Genomic DNA, 12,168 nt, shown 5'->3' with positions numbered 1-12,168 from the left:
CATAAGTGAACATCCGGCAACCATCAGCCTTCTTTCTATCCGAATTTCCTTTGGTTAAGGTCGTCGGCGCGCATTAAATCGTTAAATTAAAATAAAATGAAACCAATTAATCTAATATTTTACATATGCAATGCTCAGTATGGGAGCTTGTATCTTGTAAAAATCTATACTATGATCAACATAATAAAATGATACACATACAGGACCAACATGGCAATTTGAATAGAACACCATTTCCACGTGGTGCAATGTGAGACACCTGAAGACACTTAGAAATATTCTAAGGTAAGTTTACAACAAATACTATTGTTTCATGTTATTTAACAACTCAATATGACTCTCTACATAACCAATGCCTGAATAATGTTTTAGAATACATAGTTATGAAATGTGGTTAAAGCTAAGATAAATATAACCATATTCATCATTTATCATTATTTTGGTCTTTGCTTAATGTTGGGTAAAATAAGGCCTATTTTTTATTTTTGTGAAATACTCGAGCATTGCGGAAAACAGTCCACGTAATGACAAAACGCACAACTACTACTACTATATTATATGGATACCTAAACGAAGAAATGGCCCGATCATAAAGAGTTAAACACTAAACCCTATATTCTAAAAGTTGTTCAAAAACCAAAGGGTATTGCGTAGCCAGACTTAGAAAGAGCGGTAAAAGTTCAAATTTTAACATTAACGTTTGCTATTTGAAGTCCTGAAGTCAACATTTTTTGCTCTGCAGCTCGAAAATTTTCCAATATGATCTTATACTTCAAACGTGTTTTATCTAAATATAACATATTTATTTACTATGGACAAAAACGAAAGACAAAAATTGATGTGTATTTGACCTTACTTCTGTTTTTAGATTAAAAGTTGTTACAAGATTTATAGAAATAAGACAGGTTTAAAAACAAATCAACAATTTGGCTTCGAACACCTTTGTATTAAACACATTTTCCTAGTGATAAATGTGTATGAGTACATGAGTAACATGTGTACCGATATTGTCATCTGCTTAGGTTTATAACGTCTTTTAAATTTACAAACCTAATATATTTTATTTATCGTTACAGGCATTGAAAGCAGATTGGGATTTTATACTAGTCATTCTATTATCATCCCTAAAAGGTAAAGTATTGCACCGCCGCATTTGAGTATAAATTATTTTAGTTCCCAAATTGATGACAACTTCATACCCAAATCAGAGAAATAATGTTGAAATCTTTCTAACATGCATCACCATCTGAATAAAGCAATAATATTTAGTTTATGTTTGATAATATCTGTATAATTAAACAGACTTTTAATACCTTACAGGCATTTTTCAAGGCAAAGGAATACCTATTTAAAACTGAAATTCGACTGAACCAGTTAAAAGGTAATTTTTCAACCCATTAAATTTTTACTTACTCCTTAATTGATGACAACTTCATACCCAACACAGAGAAATGATGTTGAAATCTTTTTAACATGCATCACCATCTGAACATATAAGATTTATTTAAATTAGAAGGCAATAATGGCCATTTATTAACATATTATATCTTATTTTTTGCAGCGAATCTAAATTGATGATATTTTTACAAGATCTAAAAGTGATTCGTTGGGAACAAACAAAAAGGTATTGCCAATATAAAATATATATATATTTCATTTTAAACTGCTTTTTTGATGACAACTTCATACCAAACTCAGAGAAACTATGTTGAAATCTTTTTAACATGCATCACCATCTGAATAAAAAATATACAAAACGAATTATTATGAATGCTACATAGATTACTAATAAAGGTATTCTTTTCGACTTTTCAGGTGTTCTACCAGGGATTTCTGAACAAAGTACTTTTTTATATATAAAATAAATTGTTTATTTATGTGTACAAAATAAAATATTTCAACTGTCTAAATTAAATATCTTTAAAAACTCTTTAAAAACACGCGCTCCACAACAATAACAAGCTGACAGAGAGAATCTCCTTGTGCAATCGATTCCAGCTGGACGAAGCAGCTATTCCGTCGTAGAACACCTCCTTGTGAGCTGTTTTCCGCACAGCAGCTCCACCATTGAAATCTCGTTTCTTCTTGAAGCTTTCGTAGTACCAATCCATGCCGTCCTTGCGGTCCACACGATCAACCTGAAGGAGCTCTAGTTCGGTACGCTTTTGGGCATCAGCCGTGAGTTGATGCTCGCTAGCCACGCTTTCGTTATCACCACTGGGCGTAGTTCTCTGATACTCCTCCGCCGTGGGCTGAGCTACTTGCTGCTGATACGGTGTGTACACCTTGGTAATGGTGGACCGTCCTCCAACTCGTAGAGGAGGAGAAGCTGGTGGCGGTGGTGGCACTGTGCTCGTTGGACGAGCTATAGTAACTTGATTATCACTCGGACTCTGAGGTGTTGTAGTGGTCACCCATGAACGACTCTTTATCTGCGCCACGTGCTCTTCCGCCGGAGGAATCAACAGAATAGTCTCTGCAGTGGTTGTTTGCCCTAGCGGAGGAGGTCTTAGCAGGGTCACAGATTGTGCCTCCAGATCTTCGTCATCATACTGGGAATCCAGCTCACTGCTGGACGAGGCATCATTCACAGGAGTCACCTGGGTAGTACTAGTGGTTGTAGTACTCCTCGTGGTCGTTGTAGAAGCCTTTGTTGTACTAGTGGTGATCCTGTGCATCAAAGGCGTTGTGGTGGTTATATCTGGAGTGGTCTCTGTGACTTCATAAGTAGCTGACTCTGAACTTTCGGCACTACTTTTGGTTGGCTTAGGTCGTTCCTGAGGAGATATAGGTATAAACTTTCTCTGACCTTTGGGTTGGCTCATTTCCAAAGTCTTTCCCGTAATATTCACCACTTCCACTAAACCACGCCGCTGTTGAGGATCATGGACAGGCATAAAACCACCGACATGGGCTGGTACGATGGGACGGAAGCCACCGCGCTCGATGCTCGATGGCTCACGAAAGGTGGTGCGAAAGACACCCACTGTGGTGGCGGCACTCCCACTCTCATTACTCAGTGCATCCTCCATGGATGAAGTGGTGGAATCTGTGTCCACATAACGATTCCTGGCTATGTTTTGCTTCTCCTGCTTCTGTTGATCCTTGAGGTATTTCTCGAACTCTGCACTGTTCGGCTGATACATCCTAGTTTTGCCACGCCCACTTGGCAGACTTATGTGGGCCATGCGGTGGGTGGCGGGCATCTCATCATTGCTATCCGTTCGTTGTTTGCGTCCTCGATCCCCGAAACCAAAGAACCTGCCCAAACTTACACTGGGCAAAGGATATCCGAAGAATGTAAAAGGAGATCCAGATCCTGGCTGGGGTTTCCGATTGAAGTACTTCGTATGGAGTATAGTATTATTCAGATCTATATTGCTGTTTATCGTGGGACTCGGCTTCGGTCGCTGTGATGTACTGATCACGGAGTGGGTGGTATCTGGTGCCTCGGTGGCGTCCACATACTGATCGTAGAAGTACTCGCTCTCGCCCACCAGCGGTCGATCTCCTGGCAGTCTGGTTCCTTCACCCGCCTCACACTCATCGTTGAAATCGTCGGGCAAATCCCTCTGGAAGACATCCCCGTGCTCATTGAGCAGTGGCAACTGATTGCCATCAGTACGTTCGTTGCCATAGATATCCGCACCCACGCAGAGGCTCCTTTCCATGCGAGCCGACCGAAGGAGGCGTCCATCCTGGCACTTGGGTCCCGGATACGGAAAGTTCGTCTCCTGCAGCCACACCGAAAGCCATTGCATTTCACAGTTGCAATCAATCGGATTTCCTGCGCAAGAAAACATAAGTTCAATAACGAATTTTCTGTTCTTTTAAGTACTTACCATCCACATCCAAGATGGCAATGTTTCCCCGGACATTTCGGAATGTACGTTCTTTGATGCTCCTGAGCTGGTTATTCCGCATGGAGAGTACTCGCAAGCGGGGCATTGTCTCAAATGGGGACCCCTGTACAGAAAAAAAGAATGAATTGAAAGCAATATATCTAATACATAGTTCTTTAAGACCTCACCTGTATCCGACATATTTGGTTGTTATCCATTTTAAGCTCCACCAACCAATTCAGCGCCTTTAACGGCATCGTGGACACCAACTTGACACCATTGGTGGACAGGTCTAAAACCTCCAGATTCCGCATGCTTCGGAGACCTATGTTTTCCATATTCCTGAAATGATTGTTGGACAGATTCAGGAAGACCAGCGAGTTGGCGTTGTGAAAGCTTTCCGGAGAAATGTAGCGCAACTTGTTGTACTGAAAGTGGGAGGCCAGTAGGCTTGGTAGCTCCTCAAAGACATGATCCTTTAGCTCCACCAACTTATTGTCTGCCAGGACGAACTCCTGCAGTTCATCGAGTCCTTTGAGTGCGCCAGGCTCCACATTTCTAATCTCATTGCTGCTTAGATCAAGATATTGCAGCTTGGGAAGATTTCGGAAGGTGCCCTGCTGAAGTTCCACGATGAGATTATTGGACAAACGGATCTCCACCACATTTCGCCAGCCACCAATCACATCGGATTGGATCCGGGATATTTGGTTATAGCTCAGATCGATGTCTCGCAGGTTGTTCAAGTTCCCCAAACCCACTGATATATCCAGGAGGGCATTGCCAGAGAGATCCAGATACTCCAGAGATCTTTGGGTATCGAAAGCCGTGGGGGAGATGCTCCGTATGAGATTCCTAGAGAGATCTAGTTGCTCCAGTCTGCTGTTATTCGAGAAGAAATTGTCCGTGATGGCTTCCAGCTTGTTGGACTGAAGATTCAAATTCCTAAGTTCTGCGAGAGGCAGTAACGCCCGCTCATCCGCCTCTCCCAGTTGATTTTCTTGCAAATGCAGCAGCTCCAGACGTTGAATTCCTATAAAGGAGGTGTCCTCCAGCTGACGCAGCTCATTTTGTGCCAGACTCAAGACTCTCAGTTCCAATGCCCCTTGAAAGCCATGCCTGGGCAGCTGCTCTATTCGATTCTGGCTGAGATCCAGCATTCGAAGGTTGGGCAATTGCAAATCCTTGCTGGCAGCTGCTGGGAGTGATGTAATTTGATTGCCCTTCAGCGAGATACGCTCCACGATCCTGGGCAGTCCCCCAATCACAGATTTAAGCTGATTATAACTGGCATCCACCTCAAAGAGTCTCTCCAAATGGATTAGGGTGGAAGAGTGGATTTTGGTCAGCTCATTTGAGGATATATTGAGCGTTTCCAGGAGGGGATTATGACGAAAACTATTGGGTGCCAATTCGATTAGTCCATTCTCGCTCAGATCCAAACGTCTTAGTGACGGAAGTCCCGCCAGCAGCTGGGAATCCACCCTAGCAAACTGGTTCTGCGCCAGGTCGAGCCCTTTCAATCCAGGAAGGTTCCAAAATGGTAAGGGTAAGTCCGAGGATAAACTGTTATTTCTCATCCGAAGTTCCCTTAAAGCGGGCATGGCCATCAGTGCATCCCTTTCAATGAGCCTCAACTGGTTATGGTTCAGATGCAGTTGCTCCAAAGTGCCATGACCACGAAGAGCCCCATAGGGCAGTTCGCTTAAAAGATTGCCACTCATGTCCAAATAGCGAAGCCTGGGCAAGGCATCCAACAATGCCCTTAAAGCCTCCACATGTCCAATTTCATTGTTGTAGATGTGAACCGCCTCCACGCCACTTCCACTGGCCTGAAGCAGGGATTCCGGATGGATTCGCCGGATTAGATTATTCTGCAGGTATATGGTTTTCAGTTGAGGAGTGCGCAAAAAAGCTCCATATTGCAGTTCAGTAATCCTGTTATCGTTTAAATGAAGCTCTGAAAGATTGGGCAGATCCACAAAGGAGCCATCCTCGATTACAGTGATGAGGTTGTTGTCCAGTCGTAGTTTCTTCAGATGCTCCAGATCCTTGACAATGCGACCCACCATGCCCACATCACTGATTTGATTATTGGATAGTTTTACGCTAACCAAATTGGGTAATCTGGACAGGGCGCGTAAATGAATCCAGTTAAGGCCATTGTGCGATAGATCCAGGTTCTTCAGGGATATTAATCCATCAAAGAGACCTGCTTCCAAGCGAGTGAGGCCTGCCCCGCCCGTTATATGTATATGCTGCAATTTGGGTAGATGTCTGAAGAGATGGGAGGGCAACTCCTGGAGAGCCCCCGTTTGGACACTGAGATAGGTCAAACTGAGCAGTCCGGAAAAGTCGGGCAAGTGCTTTAGTTCTTCGCTCTGAATGGTAATGGCCAGCATGTTGATCATTCCGTTGAGACTCTCTGCTGGAATGCTCCGCAGTTGAGGCTCCACCACGAAGATCTCCACCAGGCCGTTCTCCAGCTCAGTTAGCCATCCATTGGACACTCTTTCGATGCTATTGTGGCGCAGCATGAGGCGAACTATCTGAAGGCTACCGAAAAAGCGTCCTGGCAGTGCCGGTAATTGGTTGTTCTCCAGGACTAGTTCATCGATCTTGCCCTTGATGTTTCGTTCCACTGCCTTCAGACCATCCATGATCTGCGGTAGATTGCTGTGGGAGCACCTGTACGAAAGGATACATCATTTTCAAAGTAGAGAGATCGTAGAATAGTAGCCACTCACCATATCTGGATTTCCTTTCCTCTTAACGAACAGCGGCAGGGTAAAATAGCCTGTGATGGAGGACAACTTTCGGCCTTGATCAAGGTTATCCCCATACCAAGTAGTAGGAAAATGGGCAGTAACATTATGGCAAAGGGCTAGACCATAGGTTTTGTGTGTGGAACGTCTTTGTTTTGGCCAACTTGGCTCATACTCGTATCTGTTGCGAGTAAAAGTATGCCATTTGTTAATTTAATTACCTACCACCGCTTTATCTTTACTTGAACTAAACAAACTTGTCGCAAAATTTAAACACCAAATCAAATCCATAATAAATATTACCTAAAAATAGAAGCCCAAACCTCACATGAACACCTGCTGCAGGAAAACCTTCTAGTCGTATATTCATCATATTAAGCAGGTGAAATAGATTGAATTAAAAATAAATTATTTTTGATTGTGGTACAAGGTTCCGCCAAACTCCAAAGGAGACCCCCTCGACTGCGTATTTTGCTCCTATCTATACCCAGTTGATCGGTAATCAGGAAATTCCTGCACCCAGAAAAAACAAGAGAGAACGCTATAGTCAAGTTCCCCGACTATCTGATACCCGTTACTCAGCTATTGGAAGTGCGAAGGAGAGTCTTCCACACTGACAGTTTTTGGCGGTTTGGGGGCGTTAGAGTGGGCGTGGCAAAAAGTTTTTTGGCAAATCGATAGAAATTTACAAGACTAATACAAAAATTAAAAAATATCAAAACATTTTTCAAGAGCGTGGCAACATGATTCAACAAAATGCGCTGCGTCTATGTCTCTGGAGTTTGTATGCTTACACTTAACTTTCTAGTTTATGTAGTTACTGGGATCTCGACGTTTATACGGACGGACAGACGGACATGGCCATATCGAGTCGGCTATTGATCCTGATCAAGAATATATATACTTTATATGGTCGGAAACGCTTCCTTCTTCCTGTTACATACTTTTCAACGAATCTAGTATACCCTTTTACTCTACGAGTAACGGGTAAAAAAATCGAATACTACTAAATAGCATTAAAATATAAGCAATGCATATTAAATAAGAAATTGTATCGTTGTAAATTGTAACTTGTATTTAAGATGTTCACTTAAGGGAAAATGTATTCAAAGATAATGATTACGCACTTTCACTGGCTGAGTAAAAGGTATATGATAGTCGATGGCAGTTTCTTGTCCCTATTTAAATGCAAACATTTTAAATTGCAGCTCAATTAGCGACAAGTAAGGGGTACTACCGATTTTTTAAGTGTTTCGCACAAGGGTATCCCCATAAATCAGAGGCTAACCAGGGGCCTGTTTCGACCAGCAGATAAGAATGGACTATATAAAGTATGCCCCACGACCAGTTAGCTAGCAAACCCGATTGCCCACAATGAATCCAATATTCTCCGTGCTACTGTTCAGTTTGGTGGCGGGTCTAGCCCTTGCCGAGAAGTCGGACTATTGTCTGAGCGAGATTGTCAGGTCGGACGAGAGGATCCGTTCACACGGATATCCCACAGAGACGCACGAGGTGACCACCGAGGATGGCTATGTGCTGACCCTGTTCCGCATCCCGTACTCCCACAAGCTGAAGAACCAGAACGAGAAGCGACCTCCCATTCTGCTGCAGCACGGATTGTTCAGTAACTCCGACTGCTTTCTGTGCTCCGGACCGGATAACTCCCTGGCCTACCTTCTCGCGGATGCCGGATACGATGTTTGGCTGGGCAATGCCCGTGGCAATATCTACTCGCGGAACAACGTTCTCATCTCGCTGAACAGCCACAAGTTCTGGCACTTCGACTGGCATGAGATCGGTACCATCGACATTCCCGCCATGATCGACTACATCCTGGCGGACACTGGCTACGATCAGATACACTACGCCGGACACTCGCAAGGAACCACCGTGTACCTAGTGATGCTCTCCGAGCGACCGGAGTATAATGCCCTCATAAAGTCCGGACATATGCTGGCTCCATGTGCCTTCTTCGAGCACGGAACCTCCTTCATTTTCAATGCCCTGGGTCCCTTGGTGGGCACACCCGGTGGCATCTGGAACCAACTGCTGGTGGACACCGAATTGATCCCGCACAACAACCTGGTTAACCGATTGGTCGACAACAGTTGCCATCTGTCCAACTCGATCTGCAACAACGCCTTCATTATGTTCGCTAATGGCGGATACGTTAATGCCAATGCGGTGAGTAGGATCAATATAAAAGCCTCTTTTTATTAGATATCGGTGTCTTGGAACTCACAGTCTAAATTTCATATTGTTGAAATTATTCCAAGGAAACGAATAAAATCACAATTGCACATTTAAAATGTACTTTCAGAGCTCCATGAGCGTCCTAATCGAGACCCATCCGGCTGGATCCTCCAGCAACCAGGGCATCCACTACCTGCAGCTGTGGAAGTCCCTCAAGTTCCGCCAGTACGATTGGGGCACCAAGAAGAACAACGAGCTGTACGGCCAGGACTTGCCTCCGGATTACGATCTCAGGAAGATCACCGCACCCACCCACTTGTACTCCAGCAACAACGATGCCCTTTGCGGACCCGAAGATGTTAAGACCCTAGTGGCGAACTTCCCGCACCTGAAGGAGGACTATCATGTGCCCGTCCAGAGCTTCAACCACTTGGACTTCATCATCGCCAGGAACATGAAGGAGCTGGTCAACGATCCGGTCATCGAACGCATTAACTCCTACGAAGGTCGCTAGAAATTGGCCAATAAAAGAACCCGTAATGCATATTTCTCAACTCACAGATTTCTGAATACGGACCTAAATTTATTTGAGGGATTCAGATATATTCAGATTATTGTCCAAGTAAATGACGGGCCAAAGAATGAGATATGGTATTGCCTAAAATTAACCTTCAAATACTAAAATTAGGGGACGCTACCATGGAAAAACACCCGAAAATAATGAAGTGCATTGCTTTAAGGAATCTTATCTTGTAAAGTGGACGGGCAGTGATGCAAGTGACAATAAAAAGTATTTAAAAATTATTCATTTGAATTTATAATGTGGATTTGGTCGATTAGATATCAACACCAAGAATAAGTTTTGTGTCAGGTACTAATCACTCCTTCAACTGTCTGGCTCTTGTCTAAAATTTATTGCTTATTAGTAAGTACCTTTTCGATTGTACAAATTTGCACTCTGATTAAAGCAATTGGTTCGTGTTAATAAGTTCAAACTGATTTAAAGTTCCTTATAACTCAAAGAGAAGAGAGAGGAGAAAGAAAATTTGGTTTAAATCGGTTGAGATACGATTTTTTCTTTAGGTATTAACATTTCTTGCGCCAGGTGTTATTCTCTAATAAATTCCATTTAAAATTTGTTCTTATCATCGTTTGTTGGAGATTTAATGATAGCTGTTCTGGTATAATCAAAAGTTCACTTTAGATTAACGATTAGTGATACTCGCACTTATCTACAGTAAGCTAAATAAGTTTACGATCATTTTGTACACAGCATGCAATTATTTAATTGATTAATTGCTTAATTCGATTCACAGAGTAATACTTGAAAGAATACTTGTCTCAAGCTTGAACCACTAGAACAAAGCCTTTAGAAGCTTTTAAAGCATATATGTAAGTTCTTGAAAAGTTTGTATAAGCGTCGTGATCTCTGGAACCTAAAGAGCTAAAACCTATAGATTAGGTATACAGCAGTCGACGCGTGCCAGTTGCTCTAAGTACATTAAATTAATCGAAACACACTTTTGAAATAGGTTTTGATTTTTCTATTTTCAATTTCCTAGGGCCCACATAATAAAATGGCACCAGGTTGCACTAGTGAGCCATATTAAACATTAATTTCGTCTTTCTTTTTTGCATATCTTCAGCTACCCCGCACTCCCACTTGCGAGGAAAGGGTATACTGTAGTTAAGGAACTCTCTTTTTATTGCATAAACTCGGTGGCTAAAAAATGTGGTTCGTTGTAGAAGATGCGCTTCTAACGGCTCATAAATCCCAAACAGGTGAGGTGGGTCGTACGACAGGAAGTTATACGAACGTTGTCTTGTGCAATAGCTCCAAAAGACTCGTCGCGTCTTCATAACTTATAGACATTATACCTTTCCATGGCACCGCCATACTTATACCTTATACCACCCCCACATGCAACTGCGCAACGCGGACCGAAAAAAGAAACTCTTTGCGCCAAGAAGCGTAACATGGCTCTTCAACGAAGATTTTGTAATCATTTAACAAAAAACAGAAGCAGTAGGAAACCAGAGAAGCAGCTGCAAAACATCGGACTGTAGTGAAACGCCAACCGCCAACCGCCGATTCAACTTCGGTTTTAGCTCTATCTTCTGGCGCCGTTTCTACGCATGCGCAGCGGAGTTTACATCAAACGAACCTTGAAATTATTGTCGTTTTCATCATTGTTCGGAGTATCTGCATCTTTCGCTGACTCCGCTCCAGTGTTGCCAGTATCTCTCTGTGCCCGTCTACTGCTGTGTAATTGCAGGCATTGCACGGCTTGAAGTCACACTAAGTGAAGGCACCCCCACCCCCACCTTCTATCCCCATCACCAGTTTCCCCCAGACTTTGTAGCGACAATTTCACCTGCTCTGATTTCTATTCGGTCCCCTCTCGAACTCCCCATATTAAGTAACTGTTTAGTTCTACATCGAACGGTTCTTGCAGAAATGTAGATTTGGAATTCAGATGTGGGTTAAGTATTTAGTTTAATGGATCGAACGCTAGACGAATGCTTTCTAGCATTGTATATAAAAATAAGTAATATTAAAAAAACATGCCATTTTTATAGTGGATTTAGTTTGGGCGATTAAGATTTTGGATGATAAATACTTAGTACCCCAACATTCTTCTTTCAATTATTTGCCTTGCAGACAAACTAAAGGTGTTAGAGGCATTTTAACTTTTATAGTTCCTTCCAGAATCTTCTTTCTCTAATTATCAGTGTTTTTTATAAATATTGACTTTAGCACAAACACTATTTGACTCACTCAATGCAAATAAATCCAACAGATCCTCGTCGCAGTGATATTAATCCGGGTTACAGCAAGTTCAACCACTTCACTTGTAATTCAGTTAGAATAGCAGAGCTTTTACTTTTTAAGAATAATTTCTGAAACCCCTTGGGCTGTTTTCTTAATTTATTTACTTCACTTTCGAAAGCACTTTTGCTTTTTCCCAAGGCGTTTTTATTCAACTAACCACCAACACTTGCAATTCATTCAGCATGGACATCGGTTAATTCTCCGCGATTTCTTTAAGCCGAACCGTCTCGTTTGGAATGCACGCGAAAACTGTTTCTCGAAATAAGTTACAGCCCAGCAGATTACTCAAGATCTCTACCAGAAATGTCGGCTTGAGCGGAGCTTCCTGCCTGGGCCATATGGGAGTTGGATTCCACGTTGGGCGCCACACTTGGCTGATTCTCGCCGAAGAGTGGGCTTCATTTTGGAACTCGAGTGTGGCGGTCTGTGACCACGGATCAGAGGTCGCTCGTGCCTCAAGCTCGGGGGTTCAGAGATGCTTTAAAGGCAGCATTTTAATGAAATCGCAAGTGAAATTATGAAAATTATGACA

General features: G+C 42.7%; 2 protein-coding genes, 1 long non-coding RNA gene and 3 other non-coding genes across 6 annotated transcripts; 5 read left to right on the top strand and 1 right to left on the bottom strand.

Annotated features, from left to right (window-relative positions):
- Window positions 1-21: 21 nt before the first annotated feature.
- Window positions 22-1,910, top strand: LOC26534668. The gene is made up of 5 exons (XR_001454130.3): window positions 22-285; window positions 1,077-1,131; window positions 1,321-1,381; window positions 1,562-1,624; window positions 1,816-1,910. It is a non-coding gene; the product is annotated as an uncharacterized LOC26534668 (long non-coding RNA).
- On the top strand, window positions 1,173-1,258 carry LOC6534780. Its single transcript, XR_005561376.1, has one exon. It is a non-coding gene; the product is annotated as a small nucleolar RNA Me18S-Um1356 (small nucleolar RNA).
- Window positions 1,411-1,497, top strand: LOC6534779. The gene has a single exon (XR_005561377.1). It is a non-coding gene; the product is annotated as a small nucleolar RNA Me18S-Um1356 (small nucleolar RNA).
- LOC6534777 (protein artichoke) lies at window positions 1,464-12,124 on the bottom strand. The gene is made up of 5 exons (XM_002095416.4): window positions 11,583-12,124; window positions 6,590-6,788; window positions 4,031-6,530; window positions 3,843-3,966; window positions 1,464-3,787 (listed from the first exon to the last, which is right to left on the bottom strand). The coding sequence occupies exons 2-5, from the start codon at window positions 6,712-6,714 to the stop codon at window positions 1,932-1,934; spliced, it is 4,605 nt and encodes a 1,534-aa protein (XP_002095452.3). The 5' UTR covers window positions 6,715-6,788; window positions 11,583-12,124; the 3' UTR covers window positions 1,464-1,931.
- Window positions 1,668-1,748, top strand: LOC6534778. Its single transcript, XR_005561378.1, has one exon. It is a non-coding gene; the product is annotated as a small nucleolar RNA Me18S-Um1356 (small nucleolar RNA).
- LOC6534776 (lipase 3) lies at window positions 7,957-9,357 on the top strand. The gene is made up of 2 exons (XM_002095415.4): window positions 7,957-8,794; window positions 8,931-9,357. Exons 1-2 carry the CDS (start codon window positions 7,982-7,984, stop codon window positions 9,315-9,317), a joined length of 1,200 nt encoding a protein of 399 aa, XP_002095451.1. The 5' UTR covers window positions 7,957-7,981; the 3' UTR covers window positions 9,318-9,357.
- Window positions 12,125-12,168: the final 44 nt, after the last annotated feature.

The sequence above is a fragment of the Drosophila yakuba genome, chromosome 3L (assembly GCF_016746365.2).
Source record: "Drosophila yakuba strain Tai18E2 chromosome 3L, Prin_Dyak_Tai18E2_2.1, whole genome shotgun sequence".
NCBI lineage: Eukaryota > Metazoa > Arthropoda > Insecta > Diptera > Drosophilidae > Drosophila > Drosophila yakuba.
Note: the sequence above shows the minus strand (reverse complement) of the source record. Positions and strands in the feature narration are given on the sequence as shown.

Coding starts and splice junctions, on each gene's coding strand:
- LOC6534776 (XM_002095415.4), top strand. CDS start 7,982: ATGAATCCAATATTCTCCGTGCTACTGTTCAGTTTGGTGGCGGGTCTA. Junction 8,795..8,930: donor GATACGTTAATGCCAATGCG/GTGAGTAGGATC, acceptor ATGTACTTTCAG/AGCTCCATGAGCGTCCTAAT.
- LOC6534777 (XM_002095416.4), bottom strand. CDS start 6,714: ATGTTACTGCCCATTTTCCTACTACTTGGTATGGGGATAACCTTGATC. Junction 3,967..4,030: donor ACCAAATATGTCGGATACAG/GTGAGGTCTTAA, acceptor TTTTCTGTACAG/GGGTCCCCATTTGAGACAAT. Junction 3,788..3,842: donor TGCCATCTTGGATGTGGATG/GTAAGTACTTAA, acceptor TTTCTTGCGCAG/GAAATCCGATTGATTGCAAC.